Source organism: Zonotrichia albicollis, chromosome Z (genome assembly GCF_047830755.1).
Source record: "Zonotrichia albicollis isolate bZonAlb1 chromosome Z, bZonAlb1.hap1, whole genome shotgun sequence".
NCBI lineage: Eukaryota > Metazoa > Chordata > Aves > Passeriformes > Passerellidae > Zonotrichia > Zonotrichia albicollis.
The window spans coordinates 32,767,868-32,795,317 of NC_133860.1; the positions used below are offsets into that span (position 1 = coordinate 32,767,868).

The 27,450-nt window shown below is 42.1% G+C and overlaps 1 protein-coding gene across 1 annotated transcript; it reads left to right on the forward strand.

Moving 5' to 3' along the window:
• The first annotated feature begins 17,916 nt into the window (after positions 1-17,916).
• FST (follistatin) lies at positions 17,917-24,657 on the forward strand. Its single transcript, XM_005490664.4, has 6 exons — positions 17,917-18,178; positions 20,177-20,368; positions 20,781-20,999; positions 21,345-21,569; positions 22,604-22,834; positions 23,555-24,657. The coding sequence occupies exons 1-6, from the start codon at positions 18,097-18,099 to the stop codon at positions 23,635-23,637; spliced, it is 1,032 nt and encodes a 343-aa protein (XP_005490721.1). The 5' UTR covers positions 17,917-18,096; the 3' UTR covers positions 23,638-24,657.
• The last annotated feature ends 2,793 nt before the right edge of the window (positions 24,658-27,450 follow it).

A 27,450-nucleotide genomic window follows, 5' to 3' on the forward strand; every position in this document is an offset into this window, starting at 1 on the left:
GCCTCTAAAATGACTACTCAGTTCATTTTTCTTTCCCTCAGGAGGCTAGCTAGCAAATGCATACTAAAAACTTGACTTTTTGAAATAAAAGCCAGGTGATACTAATTCCATTTTAAACAATTCCGTAATAATAAACATTTTATGAAGTCTGTCAAGGATCAGTCTAGGAAGAATGAAAAATATAAGCAAGCAGTATGAATGTTAAAATCAAAAATCTAATGTTCTTCTCCTGCTTGGTGTCTGGCACAAACTATCATCATTCCACTGAAGTTCCTGCAAAACGCTTGGCCTCCAAAATTATTGTGTATTCTATAATAAAACTGTCCATAAATGTAGTCTTGTCACACCACTGATGGTTACAGCAGAATCCCTTACCAAGATTCCCATTCTGTTCATCCTGCTGGGTTTGACAGACTGTTCACTTATACCACTGTGAATAAGACAATGAATGACATTGAAATTTTTGTAGACACGTCAATATTAATTAATCAAACAAAGAAACACAGAACATAAGTATCAGTAAAATGAGATCAGAGTAAAGTTTTTGTTTATGTTACAGAACTTACTCCAGTAGTTTCACCAGCTTTGTTCCTCATTCCCTTTTTGACATTTTGGCCTCCTTCATTTTAGGCATACTAGCCTGTCTGTGGCGTGTATTACATACACAGCGCTCTGTGTATGTGTGTCTGCACAAGTGCTTATGCATTTGTGTATTTGTCACTCATCAACTCTGGCCATCCCTCAGAGCTTTTGAAGCCATTATCCCACTTAAATAAGTCACATGGCAGAGCAGAGTTACTTTCAGAGATGTTAAGTGTTTATGAGCTTCACAGAAACAGCCAGAATGAGAAAATAGCTCCTATCAGTGTCCCTGGAAAGGCTGTGGCATGAGTCTCTAAATTATAAGGCACTTGGGAATCTAACCACAAAACACTGTTCAGTAAGAAAGTGTATTTCACAGTAGCTTCACTGTTCATTGCTCTACTAGGAATAAAGTCTATTACCTGCTGTTAAGTTTCTCTTGAACTCCTGTGGAAACGCCTAAGTGACTACAGATGCACAAGCTCATTTAGAATAAACACACTGCAGAATAACCTACTATCTTCTGAGAAGTCAGAAGTGGATCAGTGGATCAGTGGATCAGGCTGGCCACGCAGAGAGGTCTCCTTAAGCCAGCACCCACACCAGCAGACTGAAAGCTCAGAGTACAGTCTGCATAAATATCTTTTCCAGCACAGACTGGACTGTCATGTAGGCAAGGACCATATCTTCATTTTCCATATAAAATAAATCTGTTGCTCTATATATATGGAAAGGTTGGATAATAGCAAAGTTAATGTCTTAGCCTGTTTTTAAATTAATTCAGATCACCAGATGAACACAGTACAACCTCAGTGGATTTCAAACTAGTTCTCTGCAACCTAATCACCTTGCAATTTAAGACATCCTTCAAAAGCACAGGAATAAACTGCAAATCAGGGAGCAGAAGATTAACTTATATTGCCATATTCCAATGTTGTGGAAGAGATTCAAAACATTCCCACCTTGGTCTATCTGCATATGTGCTTTTTCCTTCCCAGCTCAGGAAAACTGAGTGCACAGGAATATGAGCAGCAGGAGGAAGCAGAGCTTTTAGAAAGACGTCTGGCTATTCTCCACCCCAGTCTCTTTGCCATGACACTGTTTCTGACTGTGCCTTTTCTATGTGGAGGGATAAAAATTCATAAAACAAAAAGGAGAGGGGAAAATAGAAAAGGAAAAAAAGGGAATAAAGGAGCACCACCTTGGTTTAACTAATACTTCCTTTCCTACTTGTTTTATATTACACAATCAAGTGTGCTAGCACTAAAACACCACATCGTCCTTGCAGTGTGAGTTAGAACAGCTGTAGCCACAACATAAGTGCCCTTGAACATGCTGAAATTTTCCAATGTATCACAATTACTGAAACACCTGTGCTAAACAGCTTTCTTCTGATCCTCTATAAAAGTTCACAAAGCCCTCAAACTTTCTCATTTCATACAGGTCTGTACTGCCTTGAAGCCAGCTCCATGCATCTCAATATAGGACACTGCAGCTTTGTTTCCTTTCATTGTGCCTCAAAATGTAAAATAAAGGGTACGTGCAGGTGCAGAAGTCCACTTGTGATTCTGTTACTTGACACACCACAACAATACTGATTTTCTTGATAAATAATTTCCACAAGCAAAATTCTTTTCAAGAAATTAGAAGTGCAGATATTGTGCCAACAAATGATATATAGTGCTATTCTGTATATAATACTATTGTGCTCTACTGTATTCTTGATCTCTGCAGATCAACTATCCCACAAGTACATGTGAGCTATTGATTTGATGCATTATTTTGGGGGTTGGTGAGGTTGGTTTGAATCACATCTGTACATAGTGACAAAACCTGAATGCATTAGGCATTGTTGTTATTTTACAAACACTGTCCTTTGGTTGTTTTAGCTTTAGGAACTGCTGGCTATTAAATTATTTACATTTATACTGCTCAAAATGTCTGTTTAAAAAGGGCGGGAAGAAAGTCACCCGTAGCAATCACCATGGAAAGTGTGGCTGATGATCCCCCAGGCAAAGATCCAGAAGAGGGAAAGGGAAATAGAAGTCAATTACCAAGCCCAAGTGTTCTTTTTATGCAGAATGGCAGTCTGTAGATGAGCTTGTCTTTTGAAAGATGAGGGGTATGTAATAATTACACAACCTCCCAAGTCTTGGCTCTCTATAGCTATTCCTTGCTATTGGAAACTTCTCCATGTCCAAAAAAATGCAGCAAAGACAGTTTTAATAATAATTTAATAATAAATACTGCTTGTAATAATAAAAATATCTATTAGAATAATAAGATATTCATTAAAAAGGGACCATTTTTGCAGTCTTAGAGAGGGGAAGCCTTCCACCATTAACACGGCGCGTTGTGGAAAACATGAGGTTTTTCTCACAGAGCATGAGCAGACAATAAATAAAATTACTACACTAATTCAGGAAGCAATACACAATGGTAAGCATAATTTGAACCACTTCTGCATTGCTCATACACTCAAGAAAAACAGCTAGATGTTGTTGTGTATAGCTCAGGGGAAACATCTGTTCCAACTGCCTTGGTCAGCAAGTAATAAGGAATATTACTGAAAATATCTGAATGTTTTTATGCAAATAAGTGGTGTGTCTTCATGTTGCATATTATGTTTTGTTTTTATTACCCCACCTAATGAAACATTTAACAAAAATAGAAAGTTACTGGAGACAACTGATAAGAATGTTACAGCCACAAGAAGGATTCGATAGCCTTAATATGTTAGGATTATTTAGCCTGGAAATAAATAAAACCAGCAGTCACAGTGCCAGCACACACCATAAATTAAATGTTATTAAGGGTGTAAACTGAATACTCCTATTTGCTTGCCTTTTCTGCCACTTTTCTTACCCTTCATCTGTCTGGTCTATTTAGATGCTGCGATACAAGCACTAGGAGATATCTATTACTCTAAATTTGAACCATGGCTGCCATAATGAGGCTCACAGATGGTCACTAGGCAATTCCATAACAAACAAAAATAATCTTATTTACCCTTTGTCCCCGTAAAACAACAAGGAGACCATTACATTTAAAAGGCAACTCATTTCAATGGGAAACACTCCTATGACATAGCCCTAAGTGTGGCTTTTCAGGGGCTCATGCATCTCTGGGAAGCAACCCCTGCTTGCTCAGGAAGGCAAGAGATCTGTGAGCCAGTTGGCCTCCCAGGTGGATCACCCACCCCTGCTGCAGCCCGGCCTCCCGCCAGCTCCACACACCACTCTGACACGAACACGGGTGGGCAAGGAGGACAACAATGCTGTCTTTGGAAAGGACTTCTTCCCTTGTCACTGGAGCACTGCAGTCCCTGGTGCAGAAAGCAGGGCTGAAGATCCCTCTGTTTTCCCCCTCCATCACCACCACCCTGCCTTGGCACACAACCACGCTGAGCAGCTCACAGTGACAAACAAGCATCACTGAAGCACAGAGCTCCAAATGTTTCCAACTAATACCCCAAACACTTTGTGCCATACATCATAGCTTTCTCCACACTCCTTTCTGGAGAATTCAATGCTGGAAATGACCAGAGATAAGAATCTAAATGGCGATGGTCCCAGATTACATGTTTCTAATTCACATTTCCATCAAAAATAGGAGTTATTTTTAGGAGTATTGAAAAGACCTGCTTATTTAAGTGTTAAATTCACTACTACAAGGTAAAAAATTAGGTAAAGAATTTAGGAGGATTCAAAAGGCTTAGACTCTGTGACAAGTCAAAGCCACCACAGTTACATGTGGCAGACAGACCCCTCTGTAAGAGCCAGAACACCGATGCATAGCTCAGACACAAGACTCATCACTGACTGACTACCCCCATGGACAATCTTCTCTGTGGTCCCATTATTCCATATTTGTCTGCTCTGGGGCCTCTTGATCCCTTTAGAAACTTCTGGTAGAGTTGATCTCTGTCAGAGATATTCTACTGCAGGCACCAGACCAGTCAGAGTCATAATTTCTGTGTACCAGTCAAAGAACTGGAATTTTTTTACCTTCTTTTCACCTTTTTCTTCATGTATATGAAAGACAGAGAGAGGAACAAAAAGACAGGGGAGAAAATATGCTACCTTTTATGCTTTTACATATTGAAACAGGACTATTAGAAGCAGAACATCTGAGATAGGAATCTTAATGGTGGCAAAGATCAAATATAATCTTCCAGCTATAGTATTTATGGTTCCAGTTTTAGTTTCAGTGGATAGAAAATTTATTCCAGCATCACAAGTTTGCTTCCATTTGCAGTCTCTTGCAAGCACTGGCACACACTTTTACTGTGGATATTGTGGACACAGTCTGTGAGTACATGTTGGCACAAGTTTCCCTCCAGCCACGGAAACACCTGCCTCCAAGTTAATTTATAATCTGCACCTATGGCCACGGGACGCTTACAAGTTTATTGCAAAAGGTCTTGTCAAACCATATAGGAAAGACTCTGTTCTTTCTCTTCCTGTTCCACATGACATAAGTTTGGCATTAACAAGTCACATTTTTATGTCCAGCTTTATAGATTGTTAATAATACATAAAGATATTTGATATGTAAGATCATGGGTCAAATATTTCTCACTCTACTCCCATGAACAGCCCCACAAACTTTATTTATACAACTAGTCTGAGGAAGAGAGTCATGTTTTACCTATCCTGTAAAATTGTTCTGCAGTGTTTTGAAGTGGCTCTCAGCACTACTTAAGGGTGTTCTCATTAACTTTGAAGCACAATGCATGTTCCTCTCTTGAGCTCTTCAGATGAAATCATGTAAGACAAAGCAGAGTTGTTCATACATAAAAAGGAATCTGATAATGCAGTCAAGATGCCCTGGTTCTTCTCAAATATGATTCAGTACAGGAAAATAGCACATCCCCTCCACTATTTCAGGGTTTAATGTATTCCATGTCACTCTATATAGGAAGGATTATGAAAATCCATTCAACCACTATTTCCTTGACAATTTTTTTTCTTTTGTTTTATTAATGACTATGGACAACAGGTCTGTAAAAGAGTCACTGCTTTTTGACTCTAGTGTAGTCAGCTGGCATACTGCATCTCGGCCCTGTACTAGACCTAGGTGGTTTGGTTTTGGGTAATTATCATGTAAGTAATCAGGAAGTGGAGCATCCTAGGATGTTTATAAATATCACAAGGAGCTATTATTAAAAGTATCAGATAGATTATATGCGATGGTCTGAAAAGCACAGAGACATTCAGATTGCAGTCATTTTTCTCTACTAATTTGTATAGGAAAGAAAAATACTCCATGAAATACAGAGGAACATAAACAACTCATTTCAATTCAAATCTGGATCCAAGCTGGAAGCTTAGTATGTAGCACTCCATTCATTTCAACACAGAACCAGCATCAGAAAGTTTCCACAGCATTTGTAGTTTTACTGGGAATCAGCAGATGGTGCTTCCACAAGGCCCTTTACAAGTTCACATAAAGAAATATATAGGTGGCTAGGTCATGCTGAAATGTTAATTATAACTGTCATGCCTGGCTGTGCATTGCATCTGTAAAGTACATTGACCAATTTTCTTGCATTTTCCTAATTGCTGACCCACCTGCAAAATGGGTGACATATGCCAGACCTTCATTGTTACACCTCTACAGATGACAGCACAGGTACTCTAAGCCTGTCATTCTACATCACTGAACAATAAGAAGAAATTGCATAGCTACCTCACAAGGATCCTTGAAATCTAAAAATCCTTACTTAAGTTAGACTGAGAAGCAAAATCCTGAACAACCTTGGAATGAGTGTCTCACTGGGAGAGGGAAAAGAGCTGTGGGTATCAGTGGCCTGGCACAGAAAACAACCAGTGTTTTTAGAACAACCTAGCACTGACATGCCCAGGAGTAAAAGCATCAACAGCAGAGTTGTTGCAGCTGCTTCTACGGCCACAGTCTCTCTCGACTTCAGGGCCAAAAAGAAAAGCCACTCCATACCCCCACCTGCTTGGCTGGGAGCCTCACCTACACAGAAACTCATACTTCTCCAATTCCCTTCTGCCCCACTGTTGGCGAGTAGCTTAGGAAAACAGTCACAAGGCGAAAGTTGTTTGTGCAGTCTTTGAGCATGTGCTGCCAGGACTGGACGGCACTGGGATGTGACAGCGCGTTCCTCCTCCCCACAGCAGCAGGCTCCTTTTGCACCACCAGCACTGCACTCCGGCACATCCTCCCTCACCTGCATTATGGCACAGGCAATCCCAGGGTCACAGTGCATTTTCCCTGCAGCTACCTGGTGCACATTCTGTATTAGACAAGAGCGCTTCAAAATAGACCAGGACCAAATATTTAATTCACACATACACTCCAATTATGACATGAAGGTATATTATCATTAGCTTAAATTTTCAGTGACCTAGAACAAAACAAATGAAAGTACTTTCTTAGAATGATACAAGAAAGACCAGTAGGGATTTTCCAACTGTTATATTCTATTTTAACCCCAAATCCATCTGTCTTCTCTGCAAATTGACATTATGTATACAATGTTAGTCCATTTATAGCCAACACATTATTGCTTAGCAGTGGATTCCTGAAGGTTTTCTTGCAAAATACTTAACTGCCTGAGGCCCAGGAGAAATAAAACCCCTTTCCTTGTTTCCCAGCTATTTCTAATGAGATGAATAAACTCTTTAACTCAGGTAATAGCTAACATGTCCAGCCAGAGGTAAAAATTATTTCCTGAAAAGCAACTGATCTGTGTACATCAAATTCCAGCTTTCCTTGGAGCAGATACCTGGGGAAAGGAAGGCACTGCATGAACAATACATGTCATCATAGTGTGAAAATGTGATTCAGTAAAATTCATGAAAAACGGAATCAAAATGAGTACCTACTGACAATCTGAATTGTCAGGAAAATGCCCTGCCACACATCTCCCTAAAGAAATCCTCTAGAATTTCCACTTTTCTTGGGATCTCTGCAGGTGACTTTATACAAGGAATTCAGCTGAATGAACATTTGCTATTTTCTGCTGTCTCCACAAAAGAAAAATGCCCACCAAATCTCAGAAACCAACAGCAAAGCATGCAAGGCTCCATTAGGGAATGGAGCCCAACCACCTGGAGTGTGACACGAGCAGGCCAGGCTGAGGCAGGACATGGGAGAGGGCAGCACACGTGGACCTGCAGCTCCCATGAACTTCCCAGGAGTACTCCTCATGGGACACACCAGACCTGGACTGCTGCCTCATCTGAGCATCTTCCTGTAAATCCTTCAGGGTGCCAGAGCTCAAACGCTACCAGCGTGGTCTCGGGGGACAGCATCCCTGGTGGCACGCCGCCCAGGGAACACTGGAGGCATTTCCACAAGTGACTGAAATCCCTGCCAGTTCCACTAGAGGGTAATGCCGAAAGGACAAGCCTGAGCGGCGGCAGAAACAGGCAGTGTGCTTTGTTTCATTGCAGTGCTAATTGTCCTTCTCCAAATGCAGGGGTACGGCCTCCCGTTTACACCACTATTTTTTCTTTCAGGAGTAATTTAAGAAGCTTAAATCCCCTAAATGTTATCCTTTTCTCTGTCTGTGTCTCTGAGCCTTCAAATCTCCACCTACAAATCTTTCTCAGCCTGAATTTGCTGCCTATGGAACATGAATATTTGACTGATTCTAATATATTAAAAGGAAGTGCTGAATAATGTCTCTTCTCCTCTGACCAAAAAAAAAAAAAAAAAGAGCCATATAAGAGAAAATGTATTTACATCCTACAAAAGGACCTATTGTAGAAGATATTACTCGACTCTAAGGCCGTGTATAATAACCACGCAACTGAGAAAGAGATGGGTCCTGATCTAGTAACCCGCATCACTTCTACATGTGCATCTTGTCTGGGCAGGAATGTTCTAAAAAGAGAGATCAGATTTGAAGATAATCTCGTTTCTGCATCTGAAAGAATATTGCTGTAATTGAATCACAAGTGTTTTATCATTTTAAATAAAATATTAAAACTATAAAGACAGAAAAGTAATTGCAAATAAATCCCTTTCTATCTTCTCTCTCCACATTCAGGCATAATTTATCTGTTATCATTCATCTAGGTGTCAAGTTGTTACTTTTCTTTAATTTGGGGCCAACACTTGTCCAGAATTTAATCTCACTTTTCTGTGAAAATATTATGATATTAATTCTGAGAAGCTACAATTTTTGGAGATTTTCTGCTTTCTTTTTTTTTTTTTAACAAGTTCAATGGAATCAGCACTCTCAAACTATACTCTTATAATAACCTAGAATAAGACAAGAATTACTTGCTAATGTCCTGCTGCAGGATAAAACAAAGTTTTTAGGAGGCTTAAAAAAGATCTTAAAAATTATGTGCATCTTTAAATAAGACAGGATAAAACTAGTTATTTCATTTTAAGTGATTCCAGGCACAGCAAGTTACACTGTTGGTATGGTGTTATTTTCCTTAGAGTCAGTTACTTCACTTGCACTATTGAATTTTGGGATATTGCGGTTTGAGCCAAATAGCATACAGAGTTTGATGCTTAAATTACTCTCTCACTGTCTAGATTTGTTATGTCTTCATCTTTGAGATACTTCAGCATGAATACTTTTAAGCATTTGTGTTTTACTAGTAGCAGGCTACTAAAGCATACTTCAAAATTTTGTGGGTAAAACCCTAACTGGGGTATAGACTTTCTTTCCACCTAATGGATGCAAAATCAGTTTTGACTTAGGCCTTCTCAGAAATGCTTTTCTTTATTCTCTTTCCCTTTTATTTTATCAATAGGTAAACTACACATGCATCAGATATCTAAGAACCACCAAGCTATTGGAATTCATTCTAAGTCCTCAAGAGGTCTCTCTTATTTTGTGAATTCTTTGTAGCTATAAGTCTGTTTGGAGTAGTGAACATTGTTTAAAAATACTACACTTTCAGATTGTTAATTGTTGTTCAAAACCTCCCTTGTGTTTGCTGCTAAGAACCCTTTTAATTTTTTTTCCTGCTAAAACTTCATGAACATGAAATGAAACCTAATAGCATGAATTTGATTTGATTCTTTGACTTTGCAATCCTCTCTAGAGACTCTAATTATTTTGTTATTTATCCCATGCTATCCATTCCCTTCTCTCACCCCTGCTCCTCCACCAAAAGCTCTTGAGTTTTGTAAATGAAAATGAAGAAAAGTGTCTTTCTCTGACAATCATATTTCCACAAAATAGGCTGCTTTTGCTATTGTGTTTTCACTTCTTTTAGGGTCATTGTGGCCCCACACCTTGCAGGTCTAAATCTCCTGGTTGGAAAACCTCGTGTTTATGTCAAAGATGTTCTTAAAATGCTAGATAGTGGAATCCTGAAAACATATTACAGTCTCCACTTTAATTTTTAAAAAGTTACTTGAAAATGTCATTGTTTTGCAGGAAGTCTTAAAACAGTGATTGCCATCTCAGAAACCAGAAAAATAGATAGAAACCAGAAAGAAAGATAACTGGATTTAAAACTACTTACTTAAGCTGATTTGTTTGAATTAAGCCTTGTGACATGTACATTCAGAATATTTGACCTTAGCAATACTACAACTCACTGAGGTGAGCAATCATGAAAAACAAAGACTTGTGAGAGCCTCTGGCCTGAGCTGTGAGACCTAAGGCATCCTCTATTTAACCATTACTGTCTTCATTAGCGAGAAGCAGGGACCTGCCAAGCCTCCCAGATTTGCTGGTTATGACCCTACATAGCAAATAGTACTATTCTGGCATTCAGGTTAGAAGGCATTTGGGAGCTCTGACAGAACAATTTTGTGACTTTTTCCATTTGCAGACATGGCCATCATACACAAAACTGGAAAGGATTCCACACTGCCTTCTCAGCATCACCACCACAGAATTTCATCTTTCTTTTGGATGCCAAACGATGCTCAGAAAGCTCCATGAGCTCTACAGCACATGGTCAGTGAGTGAAGGACTAGAAGCAGACTGAGTGTTGTCTTGGAAATGGGACTTCAAGATTGTACAGTTAGGGGGGAACTAAGATGCTAGGAACAAGGAATACTTTGACTCTGGGCCTCACTACTGCCACCTTCTACTGCCTGTAATGCAAGAAAGTAGGACAAACTTTTTGACCAAACCTCATCATCCTTTTATCTTCAAAAAAAAAAAAAAAAGAAAAACATGAATCAATGGTAAATGTAATGGACATAAATTAAAAGAAGACACCTAATATAGACCAAATCCTCAATGTCTGAATTTTATGAGGCATCAATGAAGCAACTTTTAATAATCAGCTTTTCTTTATTATTTCACATTTTAACATGTGGGGCCAAACCAAGGATTTCTGCATGCATAAATGAGATAAGGTAACACAGCAACAAGAAAGAATGGCCAGTCGAGACAGATTTAGTTAAGATTTGGGGCTTATATCCCTGCTGTTCCACAGGCTATCCCTACGCCTTTGGAATGTTGTTTTGTACCTGAGCAAAGACACTTAATGTAATTTGTCAAGGCCAACTGTACCCAGGTTACTTGTACAAAGCTACCATACACTTCTGTAGCTGCAGCTGGAATTACATAGAATAGCTATATAGTATGGGAAAAGGGCAAAAGCCTTTTTCCTGCCTTTACCTCTCAAACCTTCTCATCTGAAATGTAGATGATCTCCACGTTTAACTCTTCCTGCTCCCAAAACAGTCTTGTACAATAAGAATACCTGTTAAGGATGAGCACATTCTCAGAGTCTGAAGCCCCATAGATATCCCTCCCAGTGGAAAACAGAGTTGTTTAGGTTGATCATGAGAACAATAGTTGATCATGAGAACAGGCAAGGGTCAGTGCAGAGGCAAGAAAGCAGAAGCTCAAACCCATGCATTCTGGACTGCCTTGCCAGCCCGTAACTAAACTTGCTATCTGGTGTACAGGAAATGCACCTCTTCCCCCACACAGCCAGGGAGAAAGGGTGCTGCAAGGACTGGCAGTCTGGAAATATATTTTTCTATCCATAACTTGTGGCTACTCAAGTCACCTCATGATCAAGTGCATATGAAAGCGTATGCAAACTAACCACTTTAGTGGACAGAACAGGAGCCACGGGATCATTAGATGCCCTTCTGAGGGGAGTTTTTGGAGGACATAACACAATTTTAGTGCTACTGAAGGGAGACAATTCCAACAGTACATACTGTGAAGCCAACAAACTCTTAAATGATCCATGCAGGGCATCCATTGCAAAGAAATGTATGCAATAAGACCCAAAACAAGGCATAAATTACCCTGGGGTCTTCATCTTTCCCATACTGTTAACTAATATTTGTATTTATTTCATAAAATCTGACTTCAAAATAAGACTTTAGATGGTCTCTGCCATAGGACAAATCTACAGAAGCACATGCAGAGCCACGTACTTAATATAGTACAATAGTTTCAATTTGTATTTAAAAAATAATTTTGGAAACTCACTGTTGTTTTTGTGATAGCAATAATGTACTTTTTAATGGACCAAAAATTTTGATTACCTGTAAAGGGATATGATACATTTGTGATGATGCTCCAGATCCTGAAATATGCTCCTTTTCTGCTCGTAAAAATAAAGCAGCCCACCACAACTGGGATAAAAGCCTTCTTTGCTTCCATCATAGCCATGACCTTATCTTCTCTAAAATTCTTTCTCACAGTTAGTCACATTTAGATCTTCATTTTTGCTGATATCTAGTTCATTTCTCTTCTGACCAGCACACTTAAGGCAGTACTAGAAAGTGACATTGGGAGCATTTGGAGTTTACCAACAGGTACCATTCAGGACAATTTTGATAACGTCCCAGTAAGCTGGCACTGACTAAATACCAGTCTGAAATCCATTTGGTATCATTAATATCTGAAAGTAAACCATTAAAATTGATCCTCTTCCTAGATAGGCAATAAAGTAAATACAAACCTCACAACAAGACGTTAATGATCTGTCCCTAACAAGGCTGCAACTTTGACAGAGTCAGGTACTTAGTCTAGAAACAAGATCCAATACATCACCAGATATATGCATTGAGCTGGAAATTCTCCATTTATTACCCTTTTTGCCTTGCTACATTCAGCTTGTCAAAGTTGACTACCATGCTTAATAGTGATTTTTTTTTCCATTAAGCTCCAACCCAGGACCTACAGCCAAACACTGCCTTTTTTTGTATTAGAGAGTTATGTGACTCCACACTTACAAATAATCAGATATGCCCTTCACATTAACTCTAATAAGAAGACAACAAACCAACAAAAAGAAACATAAAGTAATGGCAAAAACTGACTTAATTTTCACAATAGCTGCTTACAAACTATGTATGTCCTCTTTATCTTTGGTTTAGTCTCCAGTCCAGGTTCAGCTGCAACTGATAGCCAACTGAAGTATCTCTTGAAGCCTGCCTTGCAAAATGTTCCAGACCTCAAAAGCACAATACCCACACATAACCCCATTTAGCCATTCCTAAAGCACCATGCTCCTCACCTATAATCACAACTTAAAAATTTGAAGCTTTGTCACCAAGAATGACACAGCTTCATTTGGAATAGTTGTGGAAGCAGAAAAGGCAATTTGCCTGTCAGGAAGCTGAGCAAGAGCCATTTGGCACTTAACACATGACTTCAGAGAGCCAGAGGCTGAAATGGCCTTCCAGGGGCTGAGCTGCCTGACAGTACTGCTATCTCCATGCTCCCTCCTACCATGCCATTTCTTAAGCCTTTATGTGGAAATGGGTTGTCTAGAGCTAGCAGCACTGTTCATCTAGCGTTTCTTTACAGTAGTAGCATCCTAAGAACTGTGAAGAGCAAGTTTCTCACAATAACTATATTTTCTTTCCTTTTAATTTTTTTTAAGTTTTAAAAGATTAATTTAGAATCTACACCAGAATTCTTGTTGCTGTTGAAAACACTGCAATCCCAACAAGTTGAGAGACTTGCCCTAGAAATTCCATGGTCTGTTGCATATTTCTAGTTGTTTAATATTGTCTGAAAATATACAGAGAAGCACCTATTCAACAAATCAAGAAAGCAATAAGATCAATAGACTCCTTTATAATTTTTTATTTCGCTTCCTCAGATAGTTAATGTTTTTAAGAGCTTTCTTACAGTTCTCTCCAGTGCCATTTTCTACCAGAATTTTGCTCTTTTGTCCAAGCTTTCAGTAATCCAGAAAGATTTTGCAACCTATTTAATAAGCTGTTTTCATTCCACTCACACATTAAAGCTCGTCTTGCCACACCACATCCCGTTTGCAACGGGTACTGAATATTAAGACTTGCTGCAGTTCCTCAGTGGTGGTCTGTGGTACTGCCAGCACAAGACAAGAGAGCACCTTTGGAGTGTCTAAAATGGCTTGTCCTGTTTGGACTTCCAGTAAGAGGTAGGCATCCTTCAAACTGTAAGGGGATGCACAATTCTGTTATTACCTCCTGAACCACCAAAAGGAGGTAAGGAAGGGGTCAGTTTGCCTTATATTACATATATGTCAATTTTATCTGTCCTAAAACATGAATGAGACCTGCCTACATGACCTTTCTGCAGTATGAACCAGAAAGAAAGATTCCTACTACCTCTTTACCAGTCCATTGCCCATCACCTGACAACAGACATAACCTCTTAGGTCAAAAAAGAGAAGAAACAACTGTTCAACATCAGATAATCACAACACTCCCCAAGAGCATGCACTGCAAGTTCTCTGTTTAACAGTCTCACTGATGCGCAGGAATAACCTCAGTGGAACAGAACACATAGCCAGTACCTGATATTAGAATTCAGTTCACATATTTTAGGACTTAGTTTTATCAGGAACTAGTTTACTTGTTTTTCACAAAAGGTCTGGGTTAAATCAAGAAATCAAATCTTGTAATACAATTTTTTATGCTACTTTTTGCTGAGAAACAGCACACGAAATTTCTACAGAAAAGTTCTTGAAGGACTGTAATTCTTCTTCTCCTATACTTAGAAAAAAAAACAGAGAGAAAGCTTTTCAAATGGTACAATGCAATGGTACTCAGAAAAGTCCTTAAATTTAATATCTGAGATGCCAATGAGGGGACCCTACATTAAATTGCATTTTTCCAGAAACAGGTCCTTCTTTCTGTGATAATCAGTGAAATTAGATGGAAACAAAGCAAGGTAACAAGTTTTCTCTCCTACCAGAAGAGGACGTTCTACCTTTATAAAGTACTTGCTCAGTGGGAGAGGCCACTGAGAGTTGTGTGAGAAACTGCATGGGATGATGCATACATACATCCAGGACCACAGGAGGGTGTCTGAGTGTTTTTCCACTCCTTGAATGCTAGATTGCCAGGACAGGCCTTCCCATTTGATCAAAATCCAGATCCATTCCAAATAATCAGTTTTGTCCTAGAGTCCCATCCACAACCCAAAAAATTTTATTGCAGACATGTTCCTTATCAGAGAGGGGGTTCCAAGCTGGTCCACTCCTGATACAAGCAACCACTCTTCTAAAAGGCAACTGAGTGAGGGGAAGGGCGTTAAAGGTAATGTTATAATAGTACAGTGAATACTGACATCACAAAGTCAATATTCCATGTATGTGTATGTATGTATGTGTGTGTCTGTACCTGCGTGTGTGTATGTTAATAGCACATGTTGACAAGGTAACTTGCTCATTAATTTTCCTCCTTCTCCATATTTTGTTGCTATTTTATTCAGAGGCCAGACGCTTAACATTTTGTATTATGGAGTTTGCTATAGCTGTAGCTGTGGCTATAGCTCTATTAGAAGTAGAACACAGAAATATGTAAATTGAGAGCCAGATCTGAACTTTCTGGAAGTCTGAGATGTAAGTATATAAGGGTTTTTTTAAAGACTCTATTATTCCATGATCAGGGCCAGCTGCAAAGATTGAATTCACATCCAAAAGCCTATATTAAAATGCATATATTTCTTGGTAGAAAGAAGTTGTGAAACCTGTCAGACTGAAAACAAGACTCTTTTCTTGTGCTGCCTGACAGTTCAGTTACAGATCGACGCTATTGTTTTTTGGTAATTTAAATATGATTGTTGGCAAAGCAGAAAGAGGCGGGGGAGTCATAAAGAGTGGCACACACAGTGAGAAAGAAGAAAGCATTTCTAATTACATAATATGTCCCTGACATGTTCTTACTCAAAAACCCACTGTCTAGCATTTTAAAAAAGGAAAATTAAAAAAAAAAAAAAAGGGAAAACAATGAAAGAAACAGCAGCTGTTTCTAAGTGATGTCAGAGAACAGGTGTGATACAAATCTCCATACCAGCACAATCATATTGATCTCCCGATGATGCATGCATGAAGCACGTGTAAACCTTATCGACCCATTCTGTGTCTCATTTCCAGGAACGCGGCCTGAAAACGCCCCTCTATAACTGAAAACATTTTCAGGATAAACACCGTATTGGCCAATTACTAAAAAACATACACAAACGGAACACGGGAAGGTGAGCCTGACCCCGCAGCCCTCCAGGCAGCCGGACAGTGCCGTGCCGGACTGCGCGGTGCTGGACCGCGCTGGGCCGGGCCGGGCCGGGCCGGGCCGCCAAGCTCGGGAGCAGCCGCCTGCGCGCCCCGCGCTGCCGCCGGGATCCCCCGCGCCTCGCCCGGGACTCCTCCCGGACCAGCCCCGCCACCGATGCTGCCCCGGCGGGGGCCGTGCTGCCTCCCAACCTGCGCGGCGGCTGTGTCCGGAGCCCCGCGGGGACAGCGGCCCCTGGAGCACCTTGCGGCCGGGCTGCGGCGCCGCCCGGGCCCGTCCCCGGCGCGGGCAGGGCCGGCTCGGGGCCGGGGCCGCCCGGGCGCTGCCGCTGCGCGGCGCCGCCGGTAGAGGGCAGTACGCACCCCCGCATGAGCGCGGCCCCGGCAGCCGGCCGCACGGACGGGGGGCAGGGGGAGAGTGGCACCAATCTGGGAAAAGATTAAAAGGGATGTGGAGTCCCGGAGCTTCTGAAGTGCTCAAAATGCCCGGGCGATGCTCAGGACGAGGATCATAATACTAGTAACAAAACAAAACAGAAAAAGAAAAAGAAAAAGAAAAAGAAAAAGAAAAAGAAAAAGAAAAAGAAAAAGAAAAAGAAAAAGACCCCAACAACAACAACAACATTAAAAAAAAAATGCAGCGAGGTCAATCATTTACCAGTCTGCTCCTTAATGCGTGTGACCGCAGGTGGTACCGAGGGACATTGTGATTCATGCCCACTTTCAAAGCGGGAGTAGGGCCCGGCCTGAGGCACCCAAACAACTGTCTTCTAATATTAGCACGGCTGTATTTCTGGATCTATTATAGTCTGTCCAGACAGATCCCATTGTAATGGGATCTTTTATTAAAAGATTAGCACTATCTCCTGCAGTTGGTGGAAAAAAATCTGTTATCACTGAGTTATTTGCAGTTGTGGGGAGGGGGCAGTCGGGAGGGGGCGGCGGGGGGCGGGAGCGGGAGGAGGGGTGTGGGGAGGGCCGGGCGGAGGGCGCGGGCGGCCGCGGCGCACCGGCCCCTGACCCGGCACTGTCCGGGCATTCCTGTCTGCATACTTCGCAGTCTGTTGTGCTTTGGTGGCTCAGAAAAGCGAAAGAATCGAAATTTAAAAGGCAGCTTTTGAATAAACAATACCATTTTCCGTTAAGTAATCGTTTTGTATAAAAGGAAATATCGCCTACTCAGTTTCATTCAGCGGTGCCAAAAAATGTTATAAATGAGAGACCGCCAACTTTTCTAAGGGGAGAATAATGCCAGACTGTGCTTAATAAACTAGTGCCCTAGAAGTTCATTATCGATGTTGCAATCTTTCTGTTTCTGAAAGGAGACCGCCTACGTCGCCCCCGTTCCCGTCTCGTCCTCCCGGGCTCTCCCAGTGAAAACCCTATCACCCGGGAACGGCCCTAGGTATTATACTTTTAGCCGGTTCAGTCTTTTGAGGGTTTGGGGTTTTTTCGGGTTTGGGGCCGGTCGATCGGGGTTCGGCGTTTCTTTGGGCCGAGCGATGTGTTTCGCCGGAGGTGCGGGCGGTGCGACGCATCCTCCACAGCCACCTCGCGCGGGGACCGCGCCCGCGGAGCCGGCTCCGGGCGGGCGGGCTCCGCTCCGCTCCCCCGGCAGCACCCCCGGCCCGCCGGAGCGCCCCTGGGGCGGCGCGACCCCCGCGGGTCTCCAGCCCCCCGTGGCGCTTGCGCGGCCGCGGGGGCTCCGCGGCGGGGCCGGGGCCGCTCCGCCGCTGCCCCCGCCGGCGGCGCCGCCGCTCGGGGCTGCGCGGGTGCGCGCCTGTGTGTGCGTGCACCTAGAGCGGATAATTGGAGAGGGTTTCCAGAAGGTGGAAAATGTCACCTGATTCACACTGAACTTTTTAAATCTCCCCACCCCCGAGCAGACACACACACACACATTAGGAGACCGCCCACCGCAGACAGCTAGGACCCCCGTATAGATTTAAAGAGAGACTGCATTCAGAGCCTGACGTTCATTCAATAGAGCGATCATAAGCAGGCTGGCTAGTGCTCGCTCCCTCTCCCTACTCCCCCTCACGCTGTCTCTGCGTCTCTCTCACTCCCTGCTATACTGAGGATGTTAAATCAGAGAATCCACCCGGGCATGCTCTTAATCCTGATGTTTCTGTGCCACTTCATGGAAGATCACACAGTGCAGGGTAAGACCAGACTGTTTATTCGCAGATACGTTTCTATATTATTTCTAATGTTTTCTGTCTTTCGGGCACGGTTTAGTTTGCTTGCGGTGTTAAACGCCTCTCTCCAAGGTCCAGGAGAACAGAAGTTAACTGTGGGCTTTGTAGCGAGGTGCAGAGGTGTCATTTAGATCCCTTTTTGATCGGATCTTCGCACTGCTCTGCAAAGGCACAGAGAACAGATAGGATGTTTCTTGTTTTTTATTCTTACTATGCAGCATGAATGAAGAGCATCATCGTGAGGGAACTTTCCCAGTCTCGGCTGCCGAATGAATGCACAAAGTTTGTTGGTAATTTAGTTCAGATTTTTATCTCTCCTGACTGACTGAAGGAGAGGTGGTGATGGAGAACCCCACGATTACAACTGACATTTTTAGAAACCAATAAGTGGTTATTTTACTGACTTTAATATTGGGATATCCTCCTCCTCCTCCCTGCTCTTTTTTTTTTTTTTTTTTTTTGGAGGGGAGTGTGTGTCTGAGTAAATATTAGCGTTGTAAATTCTCCTGCACTGAAGAGTATGCTTAAATAAGTTGGTGGTTGGATTTTTTTCTTTTTCCTGCGAACAAAACAAACCCGAACCTGATATTGACAACTCTTAAGAGCCCTCTTTCGACACAAGGGAATATTGATCTTTAGTTTGGGGGTTTTTCCCCTTTCCTTGATCATGTTCCAGCCACAACCTGGACGTTTTGCCATTGCTTCTTTTATAATTTTTTCTTTTCTTTTTCCCTTCCCCAGTACCGATATAGATATAAGTCAATCTAATGTAGGCAACTGTAAGACACAAAACTTTTTTTTTTTAATAAGGGAATTGTGTGTTCAGTGATTTTTTTTTTTTGGGAGGGGGGCGAGGGGGGTCTTGCCCCGCGCCCAGCAACATCTCCGCTGGCCGATCCCGGCTCCTCGCTGCGGTACATTGCCATCGGAGTAAGGAGGCAGGATCGAGCCCCGGCTGGATTAGCAGCAGAATCAATTGGTATTGAGTTGCTGGAGAAGTCACATTGGTTATTCACGAGAGACTCATCTCAACTAAAATGCTTCAGCTAAAAAAGGGGGAGTTGCTTGGACTAATGTTCTTGGCTTGACTCCACAAATAACAGGGATACTAGAGGGGAAAAAAAAGGCAAAAAATAACCCCAAGAAAAGCCACTCTATCCGGTGTAAGGATAGTGTACTTTCCTCTGAAATGTTTGCAGGAGAGATGGCACCTATAACTTTTCCAGCTTGATCGATTTTTAAAACTCTATAGGGACCCCCTACTATAAGTGTCCCTGTATTTTATGTATTTTACTCACTTTTTTTTGGAACTCTGCTGAATTATTTTAGTGAAGGAGACATTTGTTAATAGAAACAGCAAAATGTGGCGATTTCGAAAGACTTCGCTAACAGCAAATGTTCCCAATTCGTGCCGATTGCAAAATGGGCTGGGAGTGAAACTGTGCGGCACTAAAACAATGCTGCTGTGCTGCCGCGGTGAGGAGGAGAGGGCAGGGGGAGGAGGAAGGAATTTGCAAGCGCGATTTTCTTTTTATTCCCTTTTAAATGCACATCCTTTTCAAGCCTCTGTCACGTGCCGGCAGTGCTCCTTCTGCTCTACATATGGAATAAATACCTCCCAAAAAATTCTCGCTCTGTTTTGCTTGGGTCTTCTCTTTAGTTCATTTGTTTTGTTTTGTTTTGTTTTGTATTTTGTTTTGTTTTCTTGGTTTCGGATTTTTAGTTCTTTTGTGGTTTTGGGGAGGATTTTTTTGTTTGGTTGGGTTTGGGGGGGGGGGGGGAGGGTTTGTTTGTTTTTTAAACTGCTCTTCTAAATGGGCCGTAGTAGCTGCGGGTTATGAAACGGGACAAATAAAAGGAAACAGTCTAGTAAAAGTCACGGCAAGGCGCACGTGCTGTGTCTGGGTCACTGGTGGCCGCCACTGATCCGTCTGGGTGTCCCCCCCGCCCCCCGCTCCACAGCTGGGAACTGCTGGCTCCGGCAGGCGCGGAACGGGCGCTGCCAGGTCCTCTACAAAACCGACCTCAGCAAGGAGGAGTGCTGCAAGAGCGGCCGCCTGACCACGTCCTGGACGGCGGAGGACGTCAATGACAACACGCTTTTCAAGTGGATGATTTTTAATGGGGGAGCCCCAAACTGCATCCCGTGCAAAGGTGAGGTGAGGGGGTGCTGGCGAGCTGCTCCCGCCGAGGAGCGGCTCCGGCAGGGCCTGGGCGGCGGGAGGAGGAGTAGGGCGGGAGTTGCAGGGGGGCAGTGCTGTCCTCCCGCTTCCTTCCTCGTCGGGGTTTTGAGGGACGTCTCGTCCCAGCCCCGGGATCGCGGGGGGGGGACCCCCATTTCTGCCCGCCGCCTTGCACATCACGAGGAGCAGGGGAGACACCCTCTCTGTCCACTGCCTTCACTGGCGGAGGGAATTTACCTCGAGCGCCGTGTCCTGGAACGGGAGGGAACGGTGTTGTTGCTCTGTGCTCTGGGTTCACGGTATCTTTTTTTCTTTAAGCAGTTTTGACACCAGGTCTCTTCTGCACGCTTGGTACTAAAGTGGTGCCTCTTTCCTTCCATCAGAAACATGCGAGAATGTGGACTGTGGACCCGGGAAGAAATGTAAAATGAACAAGAAGAACAAACCTCGGTGTGTTTGTGCTCCGGATTGCTCTAATATCACTTGGAAGGGCCCCGTGTGTGGCTTAGATGGGAAAACCTACAGGAACGAGTGCGCCCTTCTCAAAGCCAGATGTAAAGAACAGCCCGAACTTGAAGTCCAGTATCAGGGCAAATGCAAAAGTAGGTTTGCAAATCTAATCCAATCTCCCTCAAATGCCAAAGGGTGTCTGTCTAAGAGTAGGGAGGAGATGTTGGATGTACTTCCTCACACGAACCAGGCTGGGGGAGAGTAACTAGACCATGCTCAGTAGACAAGGATGTGGCTGAACTGAGAGCTCCCCATAGTCTGGCAGCACTTGTGCTCACACAGCTGCCCTGCGATATGAAGGCATCCTCCAGCAGTCCTTAAACGAGGAGAGCTGCTGAAGGCTTTTATGTGGTCATTTGTTCTTGTTGTCACCTATATGCTCCTCACTGGGATCCTGGTATCTTCTACTAACCAGTGTGTTTCTGTCTGTATTTCAGAGACCTGCAGGGATGTCTTATGCCCAGGCAGCTCCACGTGTGTGGTTGACCAAACCAACAATGCCTACTGCGTGACATGTAACCGCATTTGTCCAGAGCCTACCTCCCCTGAACAGTATCTCTGCGGGAATGACGGCATAACTTACGCCAGTGCCTGCCACCTGAGGAAAGCTACCTGCCTCCTGGGAAGATCCATTGGATTAGCCTACGAAGGAAAATGCGTCAGTAAGTATCTTTGGAGGAGACCGAGTATGGAGGGCTTCCTCAATCACCTCTTTCAGAGTACCCAGTATGTGTAACTGGAGGGATGCAGTTAGTGCTGGGGAAGGAGACATCAGCAGCTTGGGCCAGTGCTCCCCTCCCAGGAGAGGAGAGCCTGGGGTGAACTTAGTCCTGGAAAAGAGTGCAGTAGGCGTGAGGAAGAAGGGGCCTGATCCTGCTATGGCTGTGAGTGCTGACATTAGTATCCAATGGAGAAATAGCCTCCCTGAAACAGATGATGAGATGGTTAGGATGTAATAAGGTCACCGTATTCAATGGGTCTGTATTCCTGGAAACAATTGTCTTCAAGTGGTCTTGGCAAAGACTACGTTAACTTAATTGAAAACATCTGATCACTTTTACCTCTTTAGAAATAATTGTGGGCTATGGAGACAGTGGGTGGGTGAAGATAGGCAAATAATTTCTGTGCAACCTGACAATCTGTGTTAGAAGTGATTCCAGAAAGGATTGATAGCACAGTGTATTATGAAGAAGCACCTGCAGGGCAGCCTCTGCTCCCCAAAACTGCTGGGGGAATCTGGGGGAGGCTCAGGTTGCTTTAAGTTTGCATAGGTTGAGGTGAATTCTCTTTCAAATCTTGTAGTTGTCTAACTGCTGTCTGTGGGTTAGCTTAAAAATAATAGATTTAGAAATGCTGAACCTGTTGACAAATGCTGCATTTGCCCCTAATTTGGGGAGCCAAATTTCCACTGACATGAAATGGAGCAGGAAAGTCATGTACAATAGGCAAATGTAATTCTGTATTCCCAGGGCCAAGCTTTGCTGGCACAGCTGTCTTTCCTCCCCCACATATAGACAGGCACTGTTGTCCAAGGGAATACTTGCTTGAGCAAAATCAGCAAGATCACATCTACTATATCTGATCTTTCTTTCTTCACAGTTCACAGGGTAAAGGGATGTTTTGGGGGTTGCTTGTCTTTGCTTTGCTTTTTGCTTTGTCTTTTCACTTACCTCTAGTATTCTGTGTGTATTTTTAGAAGCCAAATCCTGTGAAGACATTCAATGCAGTGCTGGGAAGAAATGCTTGTGGGATTTTAAGGTTGGCAGAGGTCGGTGTGCTCTCTGTGATGAGATGTGCCCTGAAAGCAAGTCAGAAGAAGCAGTGTGTGCCAGCGATAACACAACTTACCCAAGCGAGTGTGCCATGAAAGAGGCAGCTTGCTCCATGGGTGTGCTTCTAGAAGTTAAGCACTCTGGATCTTGCAACTGTAAGTGAGATTTTTAACTCTGCAGACACTTAAGGCTTCTGAAGGCGATACCTAGGTAATGAAGACTTACACCTTTAAACATAAGAAAGATTGATTTATTGATTCAAGGTACAGTAGAATATAAGTATCTATCTTTCACGCACACACTTTGGTTGCTGATAAAATGCAATAGATCTCCAACAACGAGCTGGCCTTCAAGTTGGAGTTTTTTGGGGATGTTCCAAGGACAAGCCATTCTATCAGAAAGGGGTTGCCCGAGGAGTGTAATTCTAGTGACTTTTTTTGTACTTTGTCTGCTCTCGTGTGCTTTGCTGATTGCTTTATTAACACCTGGATAAACTCTTAACTCGGTCCAAAAGAACAAGCCTAAAGGTAGTACGTGGCACCTGGTTTAGCACAGTTGCCTCTACTAACTCTGAATGAAGGACACAAAGCAATTAAACTAAAACACCAGAGCGCTTTTTATTTGATTTCAGGAATCTGCCAATAAAACCTGAGCCATTGATTCTTCAGAACTTTCTGCAGTTATGACTTCATAGATTATGTGTAAAAAAACCTTATTGCATAACAGCAGATGCCAAAGAGCATCTCACTACAAGTCGCATAAAATGCAACGCTGTATTGTGGCTGTTCAGAGGGCTTTCAAAACATGCACTGAGCTGCTTCTGCGCTGTTGTTGTCCTTATTTAAACAACAGCTACCCTGTATTCCCCCATATAGCAATTAATGAAGACCCAGAGGATGAAGAGGAAGATGAAGACCAGGACTACAGCTTTCCTATATCTTCCATTCTAGAGTGGTAAAACCTCCATCACTATTGAAACAGCCATTGGGCACAAAATCAATGTCCGTACTGTAAATAAGTGTATGCTTATTTATTTTGGGGAGAAAAAAAAAAGTATACATATAGTTGAGTCTCGTAGACATTTATTTATACTGTGTCATGTTTTATAATTTATACATAAAATGTCTGGTTGACCGTACACCTTGTTTTTTGAAGAAATTTATTCGTTACGGGAAGAGCAGTGTTATTTATTGTGAGGTCTCTTGCTTGTAAAGTAAAGCTTTTCTGTTTTCTTGCAAACTATAAAAGTCCATTCCTTAGAGCCTACCCACACGGTCTCATCTCTTTGTTTCAGTGATGTTAACTCTTTTCCACTTTAACAAACTTGCATGTCAGTTTCTGTTACACTTATTTATTGGATTTTCTTTTTGCTGGTTCTGTACGTAAAAGATCCCTGTGTTTTTGTTTACAAGGAATCTTGACTGACCAAAAGGCATTGTAACTGACTAAAGTATACTGTCAAGGTGCAGTGAGGCAATCTTTAAGGAAACTTCTTACACTTCATCTTCTCTACTTCTCATGACATTGTGTACTGAAATGATGTCAGTGTTCTGAGACTTTATACTGTACTATACAAATTTTGAACCCAAAGAAATTGGATTGTGAAGTTGGATAACATCTACAGGCCTAACTGTAGTAAGAATAAAGGTTTTATTTCATTTTTATTGTTTCAATTTTTTGTCACATGCATAAGTCTTTTATCAGGTGTTTCCTTTAAGATGGTCTTGCAGTACCACTTTCAAAATTCTCTTTTCCAATCGATGTGTTGCTAAAAGTTATATCAAAGCTTTATCAGTTCAAGTTTCTTGCTTTTCATAATACTTTTTTTCTGATGCAATTTTATATTTTCAAACATGGCGAGTTAAATATAAATTCATTTAAATATATAGTTTTGTACTTTTCTACCATGTAAATGTGCAATGTATATAAAAGTTATAATGTGTATTTGTAAATAAATGATGAGTGAAAAAAAAATAAAAAGTGGAATTTTCCCTAGAGGCAGTCCTCAGTCTTTCATTCTGAATGGTTTTGGTCCTCTGGATTCTTTTGCACCATGCGACACCACTTAAGGCCAAAGCTCTCAGCCCACATTGATATAAGAAACCCTCTTTTCAGATGTGAACAATGTCCCCAGTTCATTACTGCTTAAGCAGAGTGATAGAAGAGATTGGTCCTTTTTTTTCCACTCTCAATCCTCTTAACAGGAAGTCTGTAATTTCATCGAATCACAAAATGTTTTGGGTTAGAACAGACCTAAGACTGTCTAGTTTCAACTCCCCTACCATGTGCAGGGACATCTTTCACTAGATCAGGTTGCTCAGTGCCCCATCCAATCTGGCCTTGAACACTGCCAGGGATAGGGCATCCATGGCTTCTTTGGGCAACTGTTCCAGTATTCCACCACCCTCAAAGAATTTGTTCCTAACACCTAGTTAGGGGTAGAACTCCTCTCTCATCTGCTGGCCAATGCTGCTTTGGATGCAGCCCAGCATTCCCGTGGCTTTCTGGGCTGGGAGCACTCACTGCTGGCTCATGGTGAGTTTTTCACCAGCCACCACCCCCAAGTCCCTCCCCACAGGGCTGCTCTGGATCACTTCTCTGCCCAGTCTGTGGGTGTGCCTGGGATTGCCCAATGCAGGTGCAGGACCTTGCCCTTGGCCTTGCTGAGTTCCCTGAGGTTTGCAGGGTCCCACCTCTCAAGCCTCTCCAGGTCCCTGTGGATGCCATCCCTTCCCTTTGCTGTCCCACACTTTTTTAGACATCTTTTACTTCCATATTTCTAGGAGTATTCAAATATGTGTTTGGATTTTTATCTATTGGTCATCTATAATTTTTACCTATTGGTCATCTAAATGGATAGATTTGGTCATCTATCCATTTAGATGACCAATATTAAAAAGCAGAGGATTTACTTGCTCAAATTCAAGATGTGTAATGAATAGCAAAGGAAATAAAAAGAAATCTAACAAACAATCTGAGAGCACTCTATCACTTGGAAATTATTTTTCTCCCAAGAGGAAATTTAATTCAGAAATTTTTTTTGGTCAACCTGTATTAAGACTGGACACTTGAGATTGGCTACTACTGCAGTGAATTGAGGAAAGGTAACCTGCATAAGTACAGCAGGAACCAAAATCCTGTTCAGTGCCACCTGGCCATGTTGTTATCACAAGTAAGGCCTTACTTACAAAAATTTCTTTATCCTATTACATGAAACATAAAAATTTATTTATGCATCTTATTCAACAGTATTTTAAGTACTTTTCTAAACTGAGGTCTGATTTAGCCTTTTAGCTTAAATACAAATATTTGAAGAATTTCCTGCTATAGTCTTCTGCATATTTTCTACTGTATATAAGATTCTAGTTTGTAATTAATTGTTTATCATTATCCAAAGCAAACATAATTTATTCATCTCTGAATATATAAAAACTACAAGCATGAATTTATAATATTGTATTCACAGTAACAGCAAAAATACTCACCCTTCTGTTACCTCATTTTACCTCCTGTTACCTCAATTAGACAAATAGTCTGTTTGGAAGGAAGTACATGGTGAGTAGAGTAAAGGGAGCAGGATTTTGGTCTCCTGAGGGAATAGAACCCAAAATAAAAGAGAACAGGGGCCAGGAGAACAAAGATATGGGAAAAGAATCTAATGGAAAGCCACTCAAGGAACATGTCAATGACAGAGAAAAAACCTGTTTAATAGATAGAGTGACTATGAGAGAAGATTTTTTCTATATTCAGTTAGGTGCCAGCTACTTCATTTCCAACAAAACAACATTATTAAAATACTGGTTTTAATTGTAAATATATTTACATATCTTATAGAGAGACTGTAGCAGAGCAGGATTTCTGGGTTCTAGTTTTATGTCCTGCTGCTGGTTCACAAAATACCTTGGAGAACACCACCAATGGACAAATTCAAAAAAGAAACAAAAATTCCAAGAAATATTTATACAAGTACATGTATGCTAAATGGCCACAAAATACTACCTCAGGTTTTTGCTGATCAAATTATTTAAAAGTTCTGAAACTGCATCTCTCATTGCTACTGCTATTTCTGTACAGCTGAAAATCTTGAAACCTACTTTGCACCAAAGCCTGATTGTCATGTACAGGTGTGGCATATCCTGAGAGGCTTCTGAAGTAAGCATCTTCTGAGCATGCCTACCATAGACCAGCCTTGTCATGAATCGCAACAGCCCCAGAGACTTTCTCCCAGAAACCCGTCCAGAGGTTGTGGAAGCACCATAGCCAATATTTTACATAATATCATACTTGTAGATAAGGCACTTGTTCTTGAATTGGGAGATGCAGGTTCACTGCCAGTCTCTTTCTGAAATCTTTCCCACACCTCCCAAGAGTGCATCCAGCAGCAACTCAAGGTGAAGCTCAGGCCGGAGAACTGTCTGTCATGCCTGCCGAAGCCATACTTCTGTATTGGATAGGAAGCAAGATCCATTGAGAGAGGATAATTTGCAACCCTAAGAGTGCTCCTTTTCAAGAGGAAGTCCTGGGTTATTGCCCCAGGGGCTGCCTACACATTTTGCATTTGTAATTGAGTAACATGCATAAATAGTGCTTGAAGCAGGAGCCAGAATCCAGGTTGCGTCCCTTCCTCCTTCCCCCAGCAGGTATGTGTCTCCATCCTTGAGCTATGAAATCATATTTAACTCTCTGCTTAAAGATTACAAATCTCAAATCAAGATTACAAATCTCAAATATTTTTCAACATTGAGTCATAGTTACAGTAGGAGTGAGAGGC